Here is a 22305-nt window from a genome sequence, read left to right as displayed (position 1 = left end):
AAATTTGTTGGATCCGGAGACAGTATATGATAGCTCGATTCACGAAGGGATATTTGGAATGACGAAATGAATAACAAAAAAACATTATTGTAGAGAAATGCATATCATAATCATCTCCATTGTATGCCTATCATCTTCTAGTAATTTCTACTGTGATGTACTGTATGTGATATGATGTCATGCCCTTGAACTCCCGATTGAATGTGTATCACCCATGGAACAAAATATTTCCTGCTCATCTCTTCTTGTTTGCTTCGACCTTCTTCAATTCTTCCCTATGAACGAAGTATAGTTAGTATATGGAAATTGTATGTGTAGCAATAGACTGCGCGCATTGGTGTGGCATAACTGGTAGGTGCAACATGGAACGAGGAGAATCAGGGTTTGGCATGGTAATACATACTTTAACTGCGCTGAGAAATCCTCCGAAGTATCATCGTCATCCCAGCTCTCTTCCCACAAATGTGTGTTGTCGCCGGGTACTTCTGTGTCTTCTTGGCTCCAGTCTAGAGGGGTAACAATGTTAGTTTTAAATGTGTAAATGTGAAGATCTTGTTCTTGTGTGATATTGGCCCTTCTTTGATGTATGGAAACGGAAAGCGGAGTTGAGATAACAAGAGGAGCTGTAGAATGCAGGCGCATATCTCCGCAGTTCCAAATCTGTGTCCCAGCTGCACTGTACTTCTGCGAGCAAGCTCGTAAAGCTACACACGCTCTCCACCGTGTCGTCCGTCATCCATAGCCTATTTGCCAAATCCTCAAGCTTCAAAATTCATCAGACACCATAACGCAATTGTGGTCATCAATTAGGAAACCGCTTTTTACACGGCTCACTTCAGTGCTTGACTCTATTGGTAATCATCACTTGAACCGCTTTCGAATCGTCGCCAATACCAAATATAGACTAAGAGATAAACCTACTCTCAACTGGGAAGTCCTCAAACTCATCATCTTCCTCCAATGTGGTGACGGGCTTTTGATCTTTCGACGCATCGGCGGATGATTTATCGGCGCTGGTGGCCTTTGTTGTTGGGGCGGCGCCCGAGGTTGGTGCTGCGGACATGATGGGTGGTTTAGATTTGGGAGGTTAAATTCGTAGATTGAGGATGGGAGGAACGGTAATGTGGTATCGTATTCGTTCCGTGCGACGGCTGAATCTTATGGATATGGATTTGCGATGCGAAGGTGGTTTGGAATATTGTACTGTACAGCAGAGTGAATTCGCATAAGGCAAGCTCGCAAGAAATCCCTGGTAGATTAGATAAGCTAAGGACCAATAAAGCTTAGTCAGTTAGTGCTCCATACCTGAAAGACCCTTGCCGCTTTGCTGTTCCGCCGCCTCTTCTAGGCCTGAGCTTTTCCAATGGATCCAACAATCACTACACAGCCTCGACAACCCAGGTGCTCGGAGTACTTTAACCTGAACAAAAATGGATAGATGACGGCTGCCTCCAAGTTCTCTCACTGATGGTCATAAACACGAAGTGCGAAGCTTTCCAAAGTAGGCTATGGATTTAATTTTCACATTCTTGTTTCTCATCTTCTCCTTTCTTTTCGTTGAATGTGATGTGATATTGTGACTGAGATCTCGGTTGATCTGGACTATTATAAGAAGGATCTCTTTCCTTTTTCTTTCTTGACTTTTCTTCTGATTGTCTTATTACCTCGTTGTACGTGTATGTGAAACTATCAACATCACCAACATCACCATCATCACCGTACTGGCCCCAATTCACTGCCCCGCATTCTCCGAGCGCCAGGGTTTCGAACTTTCAATACATCAACGTCGTTTCACCAACAGGATTGACCATATCCGAGGCCCTCCGGTTTGACCACTTCTTGAGATTTATCTTGGACATTAACTGTCTTTGACAAAATTGAATGTCCACGAATCTTATAGAATTCTATTTTACAAATGCAGAACCCATGATCCCTGGCCAGAATAACAGTCACCTAAGGTCGCGAGACCTTCACACATTATACACGAAGACAAAACCAAATTTTATACACTCGCACAAACACATATCGTAGATCAGTCAAAATGAGCAGGTGGTTCAGATCTGCCGTAAAGGCAGCACCTACAATGGTTGGAGAAGACGAGGAACAGCATCTAAGAGACGTCGAGGCTGCGATGTTGAAATTGTTGAACGATGATATCGATGAAGCAGACAAATTATTGAAGAAAAACGATTCTTCATACCATCATTTAGGAAGAGGAATATCTGGATTCTTATCTGCGATGATGGGAGTAGAGAAGGATTTACTCAAGGAAGCTGCAGTAATCTTACTAGAAGCCGAGAACAAAAGTTGGGAGGATATGAAGAAAGCTCAAAAGGAATCCACGGCTTTCCAATCAAATATATACCCACAGGGTACAGAGTATCTGTTGTGTTATTCTGTGTAAGTATTATTTCCAATGGGATGTGGAGAATTGGTGCTGATACAATTTATGATAGGGCTCAATTGACGAGTGCGATCACTGCCGTTCTCAGCGGAAGTATCACAGAAGCAGTCAAGGGTTTTTACAAATTGAGAAAGGCATATCTCACACTGGATGGGATATTGGAGATAGAAAACAAATACTTGGAGAAGATGGCGAGTTCGAATTCGAGTACGACTTCACTCACTTCTAGACCTCCGAGCCGAAAGAGTACTGTGCCAGCAGTTACAGTGGATGACATTGCACATCAAACGGCAAATCTCTCTGTAGGAGACCTCGATGAAAAGATGGACGAAAACAATGCTTCATTTCCGGACGTCTCGAGACCACCTTCACCTCCCTCGGTTACGAACCCCTATGATATCGACCCGGCGCTTGCAGAAAAAGTATTCACCAACCGAACAGATATTTTTATTCATTCTGGAGTTCGATTGTGTTGCGGCCTTTTACTTCTTGTTTTCTCTATGATTGAAAATCCAATTTTCAACAAAATATTGTACATTGTCGGATTCAAAGGGGATCGAGAACGTGGAACCAGACTCCTATGGCAAGCGACAAGATATCAAAATTTCAACAGTGCCATTGCTGCTCTTGCCTTACTTGGATATTATAATGGATTGGTTGGATTCTGTGATATTCTGCCCACCGATGCAGGAGCTGACGAAAATCTTACGGGATATCCACAAAAGAAATGCCAGGCGCTTCTAGCTGAAATGAAAGCTCGACACCCTGATTCTAGGTTGTGGAAACTAGAGGAAGCTCGCATGTTATCTTATAACCAAGATTTGAAAGGTGCCCTTGAAATTCTGGAAGAGAACTCTAAGAGTAAGATGAAACAAATTGCTATGATCAATACATTTGAGATGGCTCTTACTACCTTATTCTTCCACGAATATCAAAAATCGGCGACGGCATGGATCAACTGCAGCGAGCAGAGTGCTTGGAGTCCAACGTTATACCACTACATGGCTGGTGCTTCATACGTCGAACTCTATCGCAATACCCGAGTCAGTGATCCTACAGCAGCTAAGATTCATAAGAAAAAAGCTACCGAATTTCTCATGAAAGCTCCACCTCTAGCAGGTAAACAAAAAGTGATGGCTAAGCAACTTCCATTCGATATCTACATAGTAAGCAAAGTGGGTAAATGGGAACAAAGAGCTAAAACATGGAATGTAGATCTTATAGATGCAATTGGACCGAGTCCTTTTGTTGAAATGATATACTTCTGGAATGGAGTTAAGAAGAGTGGAAATGTGGAGTTGCAGAAATGCTTAGATCTTCTCGAGGAGACGAGAATGACTTGTGCGGAGAAATGTAATGAGGATGAGGATGATGGGGCTATTCATCTTTTGCTACGTGGATGTGTGATGAGAAATATGGGGAGGTATGAGGAGGCGAGAAAGATCTTGACAGGGGGAATTGTGGATTCTGAAAGGTATTTCTCTTCTTTATATCTGTGTTTATTTTGAACGCCATAACTAACGTATACCAGGCATGCACGTGGCGCTCTTAGAGATGACTGGACTCTTCCTTCCGCCTACTACGAATTAGCATGTTGCTCCTGGCACGAAAAAGATTTGTCCCCAGCGGGAGATACAGTTTCGGAAGGGAAGGTTTCCGATGGAAAATTAATAGAGTATCGGAAGGAAAAAGTACTCGATTGTGAAGAGAAACTACTCAAGTTGCATAGCTGGCCACAAACGTATGTTTTTGAGGCGAGGATGAGCTTCAAGATTAGTACTAGTCTGCTTACAGTCAGACGAGAGAGGGGATTGAGTGGCCTTTAAAGGAGAAACAGGGGATCTGGTGATGAGATGGGCGATAGAGATAGATAGGCGAAAATACGGGGGGCCAAAAGACGTGGGATGTAGAAAGAAAAGACGTCCGTCGGTTTGCGTTGGTACCTATTCATAGATAGATTGGGTTGATTTTGGCTTAGGAGTTTTGGTTAGCGAGGTGGATGATTGCTGGGACTGGATAATGGAGACACGAATGATATCATTGTGATCTGAGAACGAAGAATAAGTTCTGAATGAACTTTAGGAAGAAGAATGAGAATGAAGAAATGATTAGAATAGATGTGCGTAAGATTAGATAAATTGAGAGGAAATGAAATGAGAAATTTTGAAGAGTACACCATTTGTTACAGTACTTCTTCTATCTACGAATGAGATCAACAGATTCAATGTGAAGTAGCGATGATGGGGATTCATTGGGATTATCTCCATCGGATGATGGCGGGAAAGAGACCTAGTCCTAAGATCAGATCTCTAAGCGGATAAGTGAATGGAGGATGGACGGACGTCGTAATTGTCCTGCTCAAAGTGATTTTCTGCGTGATTTTAATGATCAATTCCCTGAAAGTCTTGAAGTGACTATGCCTTGATGGGGGTGAGTGAGACATGAACGTTGCAACTTGCTATTATCCATGATTGGTTTACACAGACATTCTATCTGATCTTCTTCTAGATAGATGTGTTTTCAAGCCAACTGTTGGTAAGTGTTTCCAAGAATCACATTGTCATTCCATATATCAAAGACTGACTTGGACGACATCATAATACTCTGTAAAATGAGGAGCAATTAATATCTTGATTTCATCATGTTTTACTCCTAAAATCTCAATTTGGTATTTTCATATACACTCAAAATTCGCTCTAAATACAAAGCCTGAAAGATGCATCTGTGCATGTCATACAACAGGTCCAAAGAAAATCGCTTGCCAAATCCATTAACCGATTTCCATGAGATGATAATCTCTTCCATTCATGTCGTCATCTCATATAAATTTAATCATTTCTCGTCGCATAGGACACTGCAATGATCACCAACTTTTATCCTCCCCTCTAAACCTCATTACTTGGGTATTCAACACTTCCAATGGCAACGAACTCTTCCTTCAATGCTCTCACACTGACAAATCTACCCAATAGATTCATACTTCCTGCCTTATCGTTTGTTCCACTAGCTCTTGCACCACCAAAAGGTTGTTGTCCAACCACAGCGCCGGTACTCTTGCAGTTGACATAGAAATTACCTGCCGAATTTCTCAATGCTTCTTCCGCATATCTAATCGCGGCTCTATCAGTCGCAAAAATTGCGCCCGTAAGTCCATACTCAGATGTAGTATCAACGAGCTTGCAGACTGACTCGAAAGCTTCAGCTGGAGCTGAAGAATCATCGTAGACGTATACTGTAAGAACTGGACCGAAAAGCTCAGTAGAGAGAAGAGGGTGTCTGGGGTTGGTGGTTTGGTAGATAGTTGGATGGATATAGTAACCGGTTGAATTATCGTGTTTGCCTCCTACAAGGAGTTCGAGCTCGGAGTCGGATTTGGCGTTGTCGATGACTCCTGAGAGTTTCTTGAACGATGGTTCGTGAATGACTGGACCGATAAAGTTCTTTGGATCCTTTGGAGATCCGATTGAAAGTTTGGATGTTTCTTCAACCAGCTTTTCCTTGAATCGAGGCCAGATAGATTTGGGAACATATGCTCTTGATGTAGCACTACACTTCTGACCTTGGTACTCGAAAGCGCCACGAACAGTGTTGAGAGCGGCATTTTCTACATCAGCTGAAGAGTGAATAAGATGGAAGTTCTTTCCTCCTGTCTCTCCTACAATTCTTGGATATCCTTGATACCTACCCTCGGCAACCCCGTTTGCGATTGATCCATAGAGCTTTCTGAATACAGCAGTACTTCCGGTATAGTGAAGAGCAGCCAATTGCTTATGTTCCAAAACAACCTTTGTGACTTCAACTGGGTTTCCTGGTACGAACTGAATAACATTCTTAGGGAGGCCAGCCTCGAGCAAAATGTTGTACAATAACCAATTGGAAGCAATGGCGGAATCGGATGGTTTCCAAACCACAACATTTCCCATCAAAGCTGGTGCACCGGGCAAGTTACCCGCAATTGCTGTAAAATTGAATGGAGTAACAGCGTAGACGAATCCCTCCAAAGGTCTGTACTCGAGTCTATTCCAGACACCCGGTGAATGATGTTCGGGTTGTTGCGCATACAATTCTTCGGCATATTGAACGTTGAATCTGAGGAAATCTGCCAACTCTGCAGCAGAATCGATCTCAGCTTGCCAAGCATTCTTTCCTTGTCCCAACATTGTAGCAGCCATAATTTCATATCTGTATTTGCCAGAGATAAGATCTGCGGCCTTTAGGAATATAGCGGCTCGATCTGCAAAAGGAAGAGATTCCCACTCAGGTTTTGCGGCGAGGGCGGCATCGATTGCGGAGGAAACATCGGATGGGGAGGCATTGGAATAAGTTGCGACTTTCGAGGAATGATCGGCTGGGTTAAGCTGGTGGGAGACGGAGGAGGTTTTAATCTGTAATTATTGTTAGCTTCGTTTACTAGACTGTGAGAAACGACCAAGACTGACCTCTTTACCTCCGACTACCAATGGGACTTCCAAAGGAGCCTTACTTTCCAATCTCTCCAATGCCTTATAAAGTCCATCGCGTTGTGCGGATCCCTTAGCATAATGATGCTATATCATCCATTAGCATTCCCGTAGCTCTTTTGAAATCAAGCTATAACTTCTATATTCTGGATACAACTTACATTTGGCTCGTTCACCACCTTTGGAATTTTAAAGCTTGCAATTGTGGCCATGTTGCATCTCTTTCCTGTACTTGATGTGATGGTACCACCCAATGTGCTGGTGCGGGGTAGACGTATTGAAGCTTCACATTTGTAAGAAGCAATCAATGAACAACGATTAATTGTCTGAAAGCTTCTAGAGCTTTTGATGTTTCTTGCGAGCATGATTGATGAATGAGGACTTTTCGAACCAAAGAAACAAAGAAAGAAGATAAAGTATAATGAGAGGATATGCCTACCTCGAAAAGAAGAACAATCGGTGTTATCGCGTTTATTATTTGCTTTATGATAAGAACATCGATGCGCCGAACAACGGACAATTATATGTTTGAAGCTCTAGCTATCACTTCGGTTTCTTACGGCTTTAGCACAATTAGACGCTAAGAATCATCTAAATTGATAGAGGGGTGGATAAGCCCCGCATTGATCTCGACGGATAAGTCAGGAACAGAATCAATTGATGAAATAGTAGCGAAGGGTTTCTTTCCATAATCGGAGTAAGGAGGTGTATGGTGTTACGAAAGTTGTTCTTTTATGTTATTGTCGGCTGAATCGAACTGATCGTATTGAAAATCGAAAGCATCAAGGATATGAAGAATTATCAAAGCCGTCTTGGCCCATAACGTTAAGTGAACGACAATATTAGTGTCTCCACCATATTTTTTGATTTTTTTTGATTCGCTGTTGAGATGCTGTATTGGTTCATTGGACAGATATATCAGACCATAACTCCCAGTATCTTTTGCAAGTGCGATCAGGAGGTGTAGACTACCATCCGAACATTTCGGCCGCTCATGGTCATGTTTAATGATGGTTGTCCAACGGTGCGCGGAGCCATCTCGGTTCAGATGAAGGGGTAAATTCGCGAGAGCGGAGAGGAGTGAGGAAATAGAAGTACCTACGCTTTATACGATACAAATCACACACCAGAGTATATTCTCTAGTATTCGATATGAAGGGATATCCAATGTTCGAATTTGATTTGGAAGACTGAGAAATCCCATTGGGGCTAATTATATATACTGAGAAGTCAATATTCACCAAGTGGCCTTCTGTCCTCCAATTCATTATTGCTGATTGTGTGGATACTTCTATAGCTATCATCCGAAGTCAATTGACTTACGCCAGATGCTCTCACCGTTGCTCGCAATCTGTTTCGGTTATCGTTCAAAATTCGTCAATTGCTCGCAGAATTTCTCAAACTCCGGGTAGAAATTCTGGCTCTGTGATTCGAGGATCTTTGACTAGGGCGTAAAGAAATTTGTGATCTCGCGCCGTCAATTGAAGGCTTCCGACTCCGACTCAACGAATTTGAAGATCTGAGTATATTATTTGTCGGTCTTTTGTTAATCGATATGGGGTTAAGACTCTCCAGTTCAATCTCATCGCTTAACACTCCTTTGCGACGATGTGGAATTACCATGCTTACACCCCAGGCCACCAATATTATCAATGTCAACGGAATTGTGGCAGCCCAGTAATATCCAAACCCTTTTTGTATTATCATGGAGCCGTCAGATGTCCAAGTAAAAACCGGCATTGCAAAGACTGACTTTTTCAAAAGTTAGCAGAAGTGAAATGAGGAGCACGAGTGACGCACCGCGATGAAAGTTCCCGGCAAGAAAACCATTCCTAGAATAGCGATCGTTTTCATGGCTTTTGAGTCTCGTTTTGTGTCTATAGCTATGATTTTCATGACTTCGCTATCCTTTCTACTCGCTTTTGCGAGGTCGGTGGAAGCTTCCGTCAGGAATATGGCACGACGAGCAGAGGCTTCTGCTTGGAATTGTTGAATCTTTGAATCAAAGGTAAATAGTTGGAACAGAGGATTGTATATCATTCAAGGGACTTACGACAGAAAGTAAAGCATCCTTTCTCATCAGTAAATACTCGATTTTTAAAAGCATATGCTCGCAACGATCCCTCAATTCTTCAATCGTCTGCTTCTCTTCCTGATTCAGTTCATCTAACACTTCTGTTGCCAAAATTAATCCTTTGATACAAACTGAAAGTGCAGCCACACCATGCTCTGCTTTGCTCAAATCAGTAGTTGTACCTATAAAGTCTACATGTAATGGATCTATAGAGGAAACATCGTTTTCATTATCTTGATTGTTAGAATTTTGTATTTTGTCGGTATCTACCCATCTATCGTGCTGACCAGTAGCACTTTCGATTGTGTTGATAGAAATATCCATATTTTCGGTTCTGAAATCTAATTGCTCTAGTTTATGGCGTATGAATAGCCTAGCGATACACCAAGGTTGACTAACTCCCAGGTATGAATCGACGTTGAATGGCAAAGGAACGATATCTACGTCCTCGTCCGCGATGAAAAGTCCAGTGATTATGCGAGTACTAGAGATTTCAGTCAAGGTAAGGAGATCCCAGTCATTGATGGCAGATCCGAGTTTGAACGTTAGGGTTGCTGACAATTCGGTTTGAGAGCTTGTAGAAGTAGTTTTGAAAGATCGAGTGATCCCACTACAGTGGATTTGAAGGAAGTTACTTGGAATATTAAAAGACGAAGCAGATAATATCTTAGAATAGGAAGTTTTGGTGAAGGGCAAAGCTGCTGTCCAACCGCCGGGTGATGTAGCATCTGCGTTGCTCCAACCTTTTCCAGTACTATACGAATTAGCCACCAGATTCACGCTAGACTGTGCGGTCAATAGTCCCGACTGCAAGTCCTTATACTACCGATCTCTTCATCCATTCTCAAAAAATACAACGGAAAGATGGCTTGCGTACTCCCTCTGGCGTGAAACTACAAATGCCCTTTAATATTACCCTGAATTCCAGAAAATCAAACAAGTCTTAAGACCCAGACAATAAAACATTCAGAGGAGGACTATACATACAGAATACGGATGCCACATTCAGGTTGATTACCATCGACAGTCAGATCCTAGTGCAAGTCAGTACATAACCTTGTTCATCGCTCTCAAACATGTTGGACTGATGAATTAGCCAACCTTTGCGAGCCAGTCTTCTAGAGATCTATCATCCTTCAATCCACCCTCCAATCTTTGAACAAGCTGAGAAGGATATTGTAGAATCTCCAAATAATGAATCTGGTTGTTGTGCGCATAGAGGAAATCATAATATGGGTTGTCAATCTCTGCAACAATATTGGGCAGTTTGGGACCCATGTTACTCGATTAAGGAGATTATGCAGCTAAAACGCAGAGTGCGAAGATTTTATGCGCATAGAAATGAATTTCAGTTCACGTCGAAACTGTCAAGTTTACAAGTGTTGAAGGGAAAATATAAGAAAGCTGACATCACCGAGTGCAGGGGTCGGGATAAGCCTCAATCTTACAGCACATAATTGCATCAGCCCCCAATTCATATGATACGCAGCTAAGAAAAATCGGATTAAAGGCCATAGCAGTTGAGACTCGTGACAATTGAAATGATTGCTAGCTCTAATTGAGGACATTCGAGGTTGGAAAGTGCCATGAGTTATTCGCAATTTTACATCGTTATACGTTCATTATCTTTCACTGCAATACAAACAACGCTACCACCATACCAGACTACTCACTCCTCCTTACAACACCAGGAACAAACCACCAAACCCCCATCATACCCCCAACAACCCTAAAACGACTGGCTGCAAAATTCTAGCTCCTCCCCCGTCCCCACCATCCAAATTCGCCGCCAAAATACCAGTCACAGCTGGGAATATATTTCCACCGGCCTGAGCAATCACAAAAATTATACTCAAGGCAGGTGTAATGATTCTCGACGGAAGGAGTAGCTTGGTATGCGTAATTGCAGCGGGGAAAAACGGCCCTAGAAGGAATCCGAGTAAACATACGATGACGACACTGCCGATTAGATTGGAGAGTCTCCAGCTAATGATCTGTAGAATGATGCATAGGAAGGAATAGAGGAGGATCATTGGCTTTTCACCGAATCGATGAGTAGGTTCGATAAGAAAGAGACGACCGAGTGCGTTTCCTGCGTAGAAGAGAGTGGGAAGGTAGCCAATTGATGAGGCTTGGATTCCTGAATTGGGCGCGAGAGTAAGGAGGTAAGTCACTAGCCAACCGCCGATGGTTATGACGCTGCCCAAATGAAAGAAAAAGAAAAAACTGATAATCCAGACACTCTTTTCTCTCAGGACTTCCCCGATATCTCTCCACATTGCATTTCCTCTTCTTGCATGATCACTTTGTTCATCCTCTTCACCTTGTTCTTCACTGTCCTGATCATGCCGCGTTTTGATCACTATATCTCTTGCAAAGGCCCAAGCCACCAAACAAACATTCAAGCCTGCAACTCCAGCCAAAGCCCCATAACTCTCCATCCAGTGCACCGGCTTGGCGGTTGCAACGGCAGTTACAGCCAATGGACCAAGCAAACACCCCACACTATACGCCGCGTGTACCACGCCCAACCACCGATGTGCCTTGTCACCAACCTGGGCTATATAAGTATTTGCTTGAGCATCTTGGTATGCTTGACCTAGAGCCGCCAGACCAAAGCTCACTACGAATAATGGCCATGGAGATCCCCAGATTCTTATAAATTGAGTCAAAAGTTGCAAACTTGCACCCAGAAGTAGTATCCCACCAATACCCAGACGTAGATGGGTTTGGAGAAAGGGAATACTAATTGCCGCAAATACCCAGCCGAGAAAGCAGGAGAGATATAGAAAGGCGATGGACGATGTGGAAAGCGAATATGTGTCTAATATGTAAGGGATGAGAGAACCGAGACTGCCATCATTGAGACCGGCGGTGAAAAAAGCAAGAATTGATGATGTAATTTTCAGGATCAGGGCAAAATTCGATGTTGATTCAAGAGGAGATGACGATGGGTCAGATAGGGGGCGAGATGGTATATTTTGTAATGATGATACTGTCTCTGGCCTAAGTACGGAAAGGGGGATCTCAGTAGAGAGACTTTGGTGAACGGTCTGCGTTTGGGACATGATGTAGCCACCCTTCTAAAGGAGAGCAAAAACAAGAGATGGCAAAAAGGACATACAACAGTGGGGATTCGCTGGTGGTCACCCACCCAACTACTAATCCACCGATCTGAAGCTTGTGTATGGCAGAGCGGACGGGATGCCCAATTCTCTTCAGTCTATGGTCGTATGTGAAAGGATAAGTTTTAACAATCAATATAATAGCTGTTGCACAAAGCAGAACTACCATCAATGAAATGCTAGATGTATATATATGACATGATTGACAGTGACGTCGCGCTGTTGGCAGTTCAACCTCTTATCGCTTGACGGCCCGACATTCCAGGACGCACAGATAAGGTTAATGTTGGGCCAGCCACCTTAATGGCGCCCTTCCGATTGGTAGATTGGTAATGCAAGTGAGCGTGCACGTGGCTATACTTCGCTTTGGCAGTGTTCGGCCTAGGATAGTAACAGTATTCGATACACTCTCAATAGAATACCGTGAACACATCTTACTTACCACCGAGATGAAACAAATGATTGTAAGCTTTGTATGAAAAAAGCAGGGCAAAGACAGAACCAACAAAAATTGAAGCAATTATTTCACGCATTTAGAGTTTAGGATTGAGGTGGCCAAATCTCTCATTATAATGCCCTGACGAGGGCCTAGGCTGGCGCATCCACTAGGGACCGCCCGTACATAATCATCAAGATCATGCACACAACTAAAGCTACAGCATCTCCATGCATCCCAACAGAAATAAGAAAAGTGGTGCGAAGAAGTCGCCCGACCAGTAGATCCATCTATACCATTTCCTTTTCAATTCCAAACGCAACGAGTAACATACCCACAGAGTAAGTCAAGCAATTTGTGAAAGTTGATAGCAAAACAGTACAGAAAGCAAGAAAAAGCAAACGCGAGTTCCTTCCGCTTAAAAGAACAACATCGGAGCGAGATAGCAAGGGGTATGACTGAGAAAAGGATAGAAAATTAATCTCGTGAATCATCAAAAAGATGGCCAACCTCGTGTGTCGAGGCGGAGGAATTTGGTGCAAGCATCGCAAAAATCTCCGAAATGGGTACCAAATTTGATGGAGATATATGATCAATCTCAAAAACAATTGACGCCGTGCCGAAATACCTAACATGGAACATGCAACACTTCAGATGGTTTTTGGAGATTTGGAATTTCTATCTTAGAAGTCAGTAAACCTGTGAGAGAGTAGATCAGTGGCTCGTGGAAAAGGGGAAAAATGGCTGACCCAATATCCACAATATCATCCACATGATTGCATAATGCCACGAAAAGGTCAAAAAAAAGTTTACCGCCACTCTCCATTTCTGTCTGCATGGTTCCGCTCCTCTTAAATGTCTTACGACATCTGATAATCAAGGCAAGATAATGAGCGCGTAGCCTAGAGTCCGTGTCTGGCGTGTTGTCATAAGCATACCGAGCACTACGAAGAATTGTAGCAACCTCGATTTCACTCTGTAAACCTTGCTTCCGAAGAGCAACGCGTTTGAGTTCCTCGAGACCATACTTCTCCGCAGCGCAGTATATGACAGTATCCTTTAAAAGGTGTTCTCCCACGCTGGATATATAACTTGTAGCCTCTACCGACCCGCGGCCACCTATATTTTCGGGGTTGGGTGAATGATCTGCATCCTCAAGCTCCCAAGAGTTTCGGCGTTTGTTGTGAATCAAACGTGGATAGTAGTCACCCTTCTGTAAATTTGTCAGTATCACCGAGATGACCACTGTGCATTTTACGTCATCGGTGAACATACGTAAAGGTATTCGAGAACACAGGAGAAGATTTCGGGTTCTTCATCGGGTAAAGTGATCCTCTTACTCTGCGCCTCGAAGAATTGTCCTCTCATTGCCGTCGCAAAGTATGGAGACAAGGAAAGAACATCTTCATGCGCCGCAAACAGTCGTCCTTCCTTGCCAACTGTAAATGTTACAATTGGTGAGGTCAAACCACTATAGTGATGTCCCATCAGTTTAAATTCAACTCAAGCTAGAATTCATATTCAGCAACATGATCAGCCTGTCTTACCTCGCATTGGGTGAGTCTTGCGAGCTTTGATCGAACGACTTCTGCAATTTCGACAATTTTGCGGGATCCCTATATGATTTCTTCAATTTAATGTTCTTTTCCACACGATCATTCGATCTATGGGAACGCTTGAACATGGCTGCTTCGGATGTATTGTGAATTGATCGATATATGGACTTGGAGGGGTAGTTGAATGAGTGTCGAAATTAGTATTCGGATGTGAGGGGAGGGAGAGAAAGGTGATTGAATTGACACACAAAACGAAAGATTGACAGGGTCTCGGAAGAAATCTCAAAATTGTACTAAGTGACAGTAATGAGATTCTTGAATGTTGGTAGTCGACCCGAATGGTGTGGTAAAGAAAGGAAAAAAAGGTCGCGAGGGCGCGAAGAGGCCTCAATATATATTTATCCATTGACACACTGCGGCCAAACATTTTCTTGGCAGGCAACCAATGTGTATGCCACGTGATACCCGGTCAGTCCAATTGAGGTTCAAATGGTAGGGATCAAAATATCTTTTTCATTTGATTCGTTCTACTCAATGCCGCTCAGCCTCAAGTTCATATCGTGATGAGTTCATTCGTTGTTATATGTAACATTTTTGTGATGCCTACCATAGGCTGCATTTCCCGTCTTCGCTGTCCCGATAAAGCCTGGCAGTGTAGTCACATGCACACGGCGTCTTATCACGTGTTTATTCGATTCAAACATCAACAACTCGATTTTAGCTATATTCCATGATCAAACGAAGGGTGCTCTTGTAACATCGGACCTCCTCACTGTTCGTCTTCGATATTAACGATCGAAAAGCGACGTATTCTGAACACTTCGTTTCTTCAAAGCGTGCGAACCGAAAATTTGTGAATAACGTGCATCAAGGTTCCAATTCCTGGCCATGATTCTGGTATACCCGCTAGTGATCTAAAGGAGTGGATGCAGAGCGAATAAATTTCGTTAAAACGGGTAATTCTCAGGCGAGAGAGAGGAGAACGAACGCGGGGATGTGGTCCTCATACACAGATACACGCATATTGTGAAGGAGAATTTGTGCCCCATGAAGTGGTAAGTAATGAGTTTTTAAAAGGGATCCGAAAAACCAATTCCTATATAACACACAAAATTGATTATACATCCTACCGTCAACTTATTACACCGCTCAGATAAGTGCTCACACGTCTGATTGCTCAACAGTAAATACTAGGTCCTATGCTACAATCCAACCCTGATAGTCATTCTCATTACTTCTCGCCAATGTTGCTGTGTACTCTGGCATACCACCGGCCCTATGATAATGTTAACATCCACAAAGGGAAGTAGGAAAATAGGGGAGAATAACTTACCAGTTGAGCGGTTCAACCTTCCTTCCAGGAATATTTGCCCCCTGATACCAGCTTTTTGCCAGCGGAAACAGAGATTTATTCCAAGCTTCGGTCATCCTCCTATTCCAATCCTCCTCCGCTTCACTTTTTGCCTCAAAGTAAGTTAAACTTTTCTCGCTTAATGCCTTTATCGTGTCCGCAAGGTATTCCGCTTGGAATTGGGTACAGCTTGGTCCGTTCGAGAATGCAGTAGGCGCTTGAGGCCCGTAGAGGAAGAACATGTTGGGAAAGTTGTTCATTGCAAGACCCATAGCTGTGCGTGTTCCATCTTTCCATTTCTGGGCAATGGTACTGCCATCTATGCCTCGAATATTGAGTTGAGCAAGCGATCCAGTACAGGAGTCGAACCCCGTGGCGAGAATCAAAACGTCGAATTCTACTTCTCCTTCTTTGGTTTTGATACCCTTTTCGCTGACTTCTAAGATAGGCGATTCGTTTATATCGATAATATCAATGTGTGGCAGAGAGAAAACTTCATAGATGTTTTGTTCTAGAGAAGGGCGTTTAGTTCCCCATGGGTGAGGTGGAATCTCTGGTGCCAAGAGCTTCTGCTTTTTGGGGTCGGGAATACGTTTAAGTACTGATTTGCGCCAAAATTTGTAGGCCTCATCGTTGGCGTCTTGCTCAAAAAGTATGTCCTTGTAGTTGTTGAGCCAAAAACGGAAACCGCCTTGCTTAATCAGTAGGTCATGGAAGGTGGCTTCCCGTTCTTCTGGCGTGTCATCAAAAGTGTTTTTCTCTAGAAAGGTATATGGGAAACCAGCGAATGTATGTCGTGTTTTCTCGAATTCTTCTTCATACTTGCCTTCGGCCTTCTTTTTGGCTTCTTCTTCCGGGTCAAGAAGTCCTTGATTCATCGGTAAGGCGTAGTTGGGTGTTCGTTGATAGACGGTAAGATGATTAACAACGGGTCCAATGGTCTGAATCACCTGAATACCAGTTGCTCCAGTTCCGATTTGACCAACTCGTTTGTTCTTTAGATTAACACCATGCTGAGGCCATGTTGCTGTATGATATATGTCGCCCTTGAAATTACTAAGTCCATTAAATGGAGGGGTGAAACGACGAGATGCAAATCCTATGCAAGGTATGAACCATCGGCAATAGATTTCGGAACCATCTGAGCATTCTACAAGCCATTGATTGCGTTGCTTGTCAAAGGTAGCTCCATCAACATGCTTGTCGAATTCAAGGTCTTTCCGAACATCCCATTTCTTTTCAACGTGTTCAAAGTATCGACGAATCTCGCTGCCACCGGGAAATTTCTCTTTGAATGTAAAGTCCTCCCATAACTCTTTGTCAAATAGCTGATAGATTGGGGCATCAGAATCGACTCGAGCACCGGGCTATTTTACATTAGCTTTAGAGCCATATAACATGCCCAAAAACGTACATAACAATTCCAGTACCAGATACCTCCACTCTTCGAACCTTTCTCATAAATCTTACAATTGAGTCCTTGCTTCCGAAGCCTTATTGACTTATTAGCGACTACGCATTCGATTTCAGAGTTGAACCTACTTATTTAGCATAGTAAAAGAGCCAAACCCAGCTCCTACTAGTAGCACATCTACTTCTTCAATCTGTAATGAGCCCATGATTAATTGCTTACGCGCTTGCTATTGAAAAAAGTGATTATCAGGAGAAACAATATTGAAGGTGATCTCGGTATTTATGTATGAAAATCTGAAAGGGTATCTTGAAGTGGCTAGCTGCTGCTTATCAAACCCAAAGAAATAGAAGCTGAATATGTAATATACAAGGTTCTGATTTGGAATAGAGGGTACAAGACAGTGTTGCATTCCGTCCTTGATGGCACGCCGAATGTTCCAATTATATGCACTAGCACCCACAGCTCAGGATTTTCAAGCTATTTGAGGAGCAGAGCATCCTCGGACAGATGGGCTCAGCTTTTGGAATTCCAGCCATTTGAGGAGTAAAGTGAAGTATGATCGGACAAATGGGGATTCACATCACAACTTTCCGCATGCTAAGGAGTAAAGGAATGAAGATGATTAGTATGTTACCAACATGAAGAACTAATCTGAAACACCACCACCACAAAATCACTGCATTAATCAACTACAAGACTTGAAGAAGTAACGAGATCACCGCGGATGTAAATCCGCAGTGGTGCGGGGTAACGCTTAGCCCCCATAAATATATTATTACCGCGGGGTAGCGGGGGGCACTATCTAAAGCTAATCGCAACCGAGTACGGTGAGAGAACTAGAAGGCAAGAATTGACTACGCCCGTTCTCAAGCATACTTACTACTCATAGGTCACATGGAAACATGATCTCTCCTCTTCGTCAACTGTCACGTACCGAGGCGAGCGAGGCCAATGATGAGTGCCGGTATCATGAATGAATTCCAGAAATAGATTACAAGGCTCAGATCGTCCCTCCTTGACTCCGCAATGGGATATGCCATGTTGTTCGTCGCCTGTGGCTACGAATTTTTAGGAAAGTTTCCCGAGTTGTGTTGCATTTTGCCGTTGCTTGATCTGCATGAATCTGTCATTGATCAATAGTTCTGATCACTGCAGATATGATAGATTTTCGCAAGAGGGCCCGTGTCTGATGTCTCTCGGTCGCGTGTCGATGTAACTGTGGTACAGCCACCATTAGATTGCAGTCTCGACGGTACTTTGGAATGGTATTAGGAATTCTGTTTAGTCGGAGCATCAGTTTGGGAATTTTTCATTATGCTTTAATATATGGATTGACAACAGTAAGCGCATACTATGAACACTTGTTGAAGAAGTCAGATCAAACCATCACAGTAAAATCATGTCATCATTTGGAAGAGTGATGATCCCGTTTTATTAGTGTAACAGAGAACCTAATACAAAATCCATACATGGTTGTCAGCCATGTTAGCATATATGGGATCGTCGGTCACTCTCTACTAGCTGGTCTAGAACTTTCTGCCCTTTCATTACATTTTGGTGTCTGCAGGTAGCCATACCGCTTGGCCTATCAACCCCACTACCTATTGGTTACTTATCATTAAGTTACAAACGCAGTTCTGTATATGTAACACTGATCATCAAGGGACGGTGGCAAGACGAGGCTGTCATGCTTATAGAAGAAGAAGAATTGCCGGCCACCCTTTCATGGTCTCAGCCCATTTACTTAGCATTTGGTCCTATATTGTTGAAGAAAAATGGATTCAATCGGACGAGAATAGACCTTCAAATGTTTCATTGTTCCACACCTTCTCATACACTCTTACTAGCAATTAATATTCTCTTTGCAATCGTTGCGATGCTCGCATGTTCCGATACAGCTCACCTAGTCACAGATATAAGTTGTGTTTGAATTTTCCAGACTGTGTTACCATATGATTTCCTTTTACCGCATTCAAAATATCTGGGTGTGCCAAACCTGCCCCAATGGATGAGTATATAGCAGCCATTTTGGTCCTCAAATGAAGGGTCAGTGAACTCATTTCCCAATTCCGAATTCACCGACTTGTTTCCTACAGAAGTAGTCGTGGAGCAAATATCCGTCTTCAAGAAAGTCAAATTTATGGTTAGAGATCCCCCTGGCGACGATAAGATCACAATGCGCTATTTTGGTGCTTCTTTTATCATCGTTTATAGTCCTGCTCAAGTAGCTATATCACCATATCTTTTTGCACAACACGACGAATTCCTCAGTCTCGTAAAACAGGTGTGGCTGAGAGGTGATGATGAATTGAGACATGAAAATGAGATTAGTCGTCTTCGGAGCCATTTCAAGAACTTATGAGTTCTTTAGCCCCGACTCCAATACCTTCAATCGATTATCTATCCGAATATCTTTATATGTCACACCTAGTTCTCGAAGTGATAGCAGAGGCCCATGATAGTTTAGTGATCAAGCCTTCTTTTCCAAGGGCAGTTGCCAGGAATAATCGCCTATTGCGGTTAGCTCGTAATATTTTGGAAAGACCATATGAAGTGCGTCTTCAACCCATCTCTTCAAACCCAAAAGAATATCCAAACCTTCACGGTCCAGGCAAAGTCATCGATGTAGATGGCACCATATGCTACTTTAAGCATTGGGGCTGTACAATATCCAAAGTGGGTTTTGGCAAGCCGTGGACACACAATCAGATTTCTGCTCCTATCTATTCTAAGAAACTCCGGAGCGACATACCAATTTGCCGCCTTCACAGGGTGATTGTCGATGAAATACCTCAAGTTCGTCTTGCTAAGGAGGAATGGATTAAATGGGACCCATGAGGGATTCCTAGTGAGAATAGCTCTGGTTTTAAAAGATCTCGTGGCGGACGATGACCCGGATTACAAGGTCTTGAAACAACCTTTCACACTTGATATTCTATTCACGTACATCGAAAAGAAAGGCACGCCCAAAAGGCTAGGACCTTCTGACACCTACTCTAATGAACATCGTCACCGATGGGCTACAGAAATTGAAGGACTTGTTCAAGAGCTACATGCTGCAGGAATTGTATGGGAAAATGTAGGCCTAGATGATCGATTGTGGCTTATTAATCTTGATGATAAAAAAGAAGACAGTTTACTGAATATACCTGAAGATGATAGTCGTGCTCCTCAATGGCCCCGCTGGCTTATTTGGGTTGATGATGAAAAGAAGTATACATATGACGGGGATTCACAAGGTGTTGAGAGGATTAAGGCGTGGTTGAGAAACTGCACATCATTGATTCAGTATTGACCGAAAAGAACTACCACTAGAGATGATCTTCAAATATGCATTCATGATTTCTTTTCTCGAGCTTCATCTATAGAAGACTGACACCTACAATTCAGACCCCATTCTTCCACCCCGCTTAAGTTCAACCCTCCACAATTCCCCTCACAATGTTATCCAAATCCTCTCCCTGCACCCCCAGCAACTCATTCGACATATCCTCATACTCGGCATAATCCCCACCATGTCCCTTTACAGAATTGATATATCTAATCAACCCCATCGCACCACTGAAATCTCCCCTTTCCATCTTCTCCATTCCAATCTTCTTCTGCTCTTCCGCATCAACATATGTAACATCCCACTTTTTATCCGTCGCTTTTTCAAGAGAAGCGAGAATCTGGTTTTGCGAAACATGAAAACTGGAGATGAAGAGATGCTTATTCGCAGTTTCCTCTGGATGGAGTAGTGCGTTTTTGAGAGCCGTCCCGATGGAGGCAATTGTTGTGGTTGAATAGGCATCTTTACCTTCGTTGTAGATGATAGCTTTGTGTTCTCTCAAGTCGAAGCCCATGAAGAGTTTCACAGCTCTATTGTCCAAATTAATCAGTTCCAGTTTGCAGAAGGGAGGGAGGCAGTTTATCTCCTACATACAATTCAAAGAATGGACCAGTGACAAATGCAGACCAAGTCAATCCTTCCTTTTCTTTCCCCCTCAAATATTCCACCGTGTCCAGCTTACGCTTAAAATACTGCGGGATGATTTTCATAGCCTCTTCATTTCTCGTGTCACTTCCAAACTCAGATGGTACAAAGCGTTTCACACCGGCTTTGATAGCTGCATCTATGATCGTCTTTTGCTGCACATCAGCAGCAGTTGTTGCTATAGTTGAAATGACTACATCTTGTCCTTTCAAAGCTTCCAGAAGTTCATCTTCTGGATACTCGTCACTGACCCGGTGAACGACTAGATGAGCTGGGAAGACGGATTTAGAGGACTTGCGAGAGAGGATAGAAACATTGAAGTTGGGGTCGGCGTCGAAAGTAGCGAGGATCGAGATCCCCAAGTTACCGCCTGCCCCAACTATGATAACATTTTTGAGCGTAGAAGACATATTTGGTGCGCCGGATAGAGAAATTGTACCTGTACTTATTCTGTTAGAACTACCTAGTGGTCTGGGCGAAAGTATAAACAAATTTACTAAACTCACTATTTTATTCTCAGATTGAAAGTATAAAAGTGAGCTAGTCCAAAAACGAGTAACCGGGAATATATCAATGTTAGAACTGAACTTAATAAATGTTTCAAAGATTTACTTCAAAAGTGTTCGTAATTAAGGTCCTGATGTTTGGATGCGGATAGATTTAAAGAGGAAACTCGGCAAAATTTATGGAAGGCCTCCTATCCAAAAATAAACGAGCGTAAGCACTTGATTTGAAATCAATTAAATATCTGACATATCTTCGGACAACGCGAACAATGCGGACAATTCAAATTCCCGCAATTCCAAAAATAGGCGCGATGCAGAATGTGGTAGAGAAGACATTCAGATCGTTGAGTCTAATTCCGCAATGCGTTCATAATGGGTTGTCTTGACAATTTGGGTGCAATGTATCGCGTGCCTGTCCATGTTGCTTCTGATCCAGCGATTCTGCCTTACAGTCATGCGATACAAGCCACGGGAAAGAGCGATGACGAAGCAAACTCAGTTCTCCGTTTCAACCGCACTGCATTCGTCTCAGTATGACATCATCGAAAAATATCAAGCTCAACATAAGCTCAAGGAATGTGATACTGCATGTATACCCTCCAGACATTCTCTTACCTCCCCACTTCTGCATGGTCCCGAATGACCGGCCACCGTCTCCCAAATCATTGATCAGTCCCAACATCTCAAGCATCATTTGCTATGATGTGGTAGCAGCATGTAAAGCTCACCTCCTACTGCCTCCAAAGGCCACCACCAACCTGACCCAGCATATTTTTTAATCCCAGATCCTATCCAATCCGCTCCTGGAAAGTTGGATGTAAAACTTTTACATTCTTTCCATCAACTTAGTGTACACATTTTCTCTTCCCATCCTGAAGGAGGATCGCTTGTATATGGAGATCTAGCTTCCACTCATCCTCCTCCAGCTCTTCACTAAGATCCTCCATAAATACTCGACATGTCCTTATTTCAGCTTCCCATTGATTTCTCATACCCCTATTCA

General features: G+C 43.0%; 7 protein-coding genes across 7 annotated transcripts, besides 7 other annotated features; 2 read left to right on the top strand and 5 right to left on the bottom strand.

The window, feature by feature from the left end:
- Positions 1-109: 109 nt before the first annotated feature.
- On the bottom strand, positions 110-1184 carry Bfra_010037 (putative 26 proteasome complex subunit protein). The gene is made up of 3 exons (XM_037340371.1): positions 922-1184; positions 404-506; positions 110-275 (listed from the first exon to the last, which is right to left on the bottom strand). The coding sequence occupies exons 1-3, from the start codon at positions 1061-1063 to the stop codon at positions 236-238; spliced, it is 285 nt and encodes a 94-aa protein (XP_037188839.1). The 5' UTR covers positions 1064-1184; the 3' UTR covers positions 110-235.
- Positions 1185-2041: 857 nt separating this feature from the next.
- On the top strand, positions 2042-4230 carry Bfra_010036 (putative mitochondrial outer membrane protein iml2 protein; the record flags this gene model as incomplete). Its single annotated transcript, XM_037340370.1, has 3 exons — positions 2042-2400; positions 2457-3878; positions 3936-4230. The coding sequence occupies 3 exons, from the start codon at positions 2042-2044 to the stop codon at positions 4228-4230; spliced, it is 2076 nt and encodes a 691-aa protein (XP_037188838.1).
- Positions 4231-5289: 1059 nt separating this feature from the next.
- On the bottom strand, positions 5290-7229 carry Bfra_010035 (putative delta-1-pyrroline-5-carboxylate dehydrogenase protein; the record flags this gene model as incomplete). Its single annotated transcript, XM_037340369.1, has 3 exons — positions 5290-6789; positions 6844-6951; positions 7026-7229. The coding sequence occupies 3 exons, from the start codon at positions 7227-7229 to the stop codon at positions 5290-5292; spliced, it is 1812 nt and encodes a 603-aa protein (XP_037188837.1).
- Positions 7230-8241: 1012 nt separating this feature from the next.
- Positions 8242-8616: a sequence feature (Protein overlapping with rRNA (Bfra_010034, KAF5869889.1) was converted to a misc_feature.).
- A 48-nt stretch (positions 8617-8664) lies between these two features.
- Positions 8665-8859: a sequence feature (Protein overlapping with rRNA (Bfra_010034, KAF5869889.1) was converted to a misc_feature.).
- A 58-nt stretch (positions 8860-8917) lies between these two features.
- Positions 8918-9692: a sequence feature (Protein overlapping with rRNA (Bfra_010034, KAF5869889.1) was converted to a misc_feature.).
- Positions 9693-9925: 233 nt separating this feature from the next.
- Positions 9926-9972: a sequence feature (Protein overlapping with rRNA (Bfra_010034, KAF5869889.1) was converted to a misc_feature.).
- A 67-nt stretch (positions 9973-10039) lies between these two features.
- Positions 10040-10220: a sequence feature (Protein overlapping with rRNA (Bfra_010034, KAF5869889.1) was converted to a misc_feature.).
- A 446-nt stretch (positions 10221-10666) lies between these two features.
- Positions 10667-11939: a sequence feature (Protein overlapping with rRNA (Bfra_010034, KAF5869889.1) was converted to a misc_feature.).
- A 359-nt stretch (positions 11940-12298) lies between these two features.
- Positions 12299-12323: a sequence feature (Protein overlapping with rRNA (Bfra_010034, KAF5869889.1) was converted to a misc_feature.).
- A 286-nt stretch (positions 12324-12609) lies between these two features.
- Positions 12610-14183, bottom strand: Bfra_010033 (uncharacterized protein; the record flags this gene model as incomplete). Its single annotated transcript, XM_037340368.1, has 4 exons — positions 12610-13177; positions 13249-13712; positions 13775-13970; positions 14047-14183. 4 exons carry the CDS (start codon positions 14181-14183, stop codon positions 13150-13152), a joined length of 825 nt encoding a protein of 274 aa, XP_037188836.1. The 3' UTR covers positions 12610-13149.
- A 1069-nt stretch (positions 14184-15252) lies between these two features.
- On the bottom strand, positions 15253-17025 carry Bfra_010032 (putative cyclopentanone -monooxygenase protein; the record flags this gene model as incomplete). Its single annotated transcript, XM_037340367.1, has 4 exons — positions 15253-15331; positions 15389-16773; positions 16821-16899; positions 16949-17025. 4 exons carry the CDS (start codon positions 17023-17025, stop codon positions 15253-15255), a joined length of 1620 nt encoding a protein of 539 aa, XP_037188835.1.
- A 2577-nt stretch (positions 17026-19602) lies between these two features.
- On the top strand, positions 19603-20115 carry Bfra_010031 (uncharacterized protein; the record flags this gene model as incomplete). Its single annotated transcript, XM_037340366.1, has 1 exon — positions 19603-20115. One exon carries the CDS (start codon positions 19603-19605, stop codon positions 20113-20115), a length of 513 nt encoding a protein of 170 aa, XP_037188834.1.
- Positions 20116-20236: 121 nt separating this feature from the next.
- Bfra_010030 (putative isoflavone reductase family protein) lies at positions 20237-21206 on the bottom strand (the record flags this gene model as incomplete). Its single annotated transcript, XM_037340365.1, has 2 exons — positions 20237-20681; positions 20746-21206. The coding sequence occupies 2 exons, from the start codon at positions 21204-21206 to the stop codon at positions 20237-20239; spliced, it is 906 nt and encodes a 301-aa protein (XP_037188833.1).
- Between the last annotated feature and the right edge of the window lie 1099 nt (positions 21207-22305).

The sequence above is a fragment of the Botrytis fragariae genome (assembly GCF_013461495.1).
Source record: "Botrytis fragariae strain BVB16 chromosome Unknown tig00000186, whole genome shotgun sequence".
Lineage (NCBI taxonomy): Eukaryota > Fungi > Ascomycota > Leotiomycetes > Helotiales > Sclerotiniaceae > Botrytis > Botrytis fragariae.
This window is presented reverse-complemented; position numbering and strand designations above follow the sequence as displayed.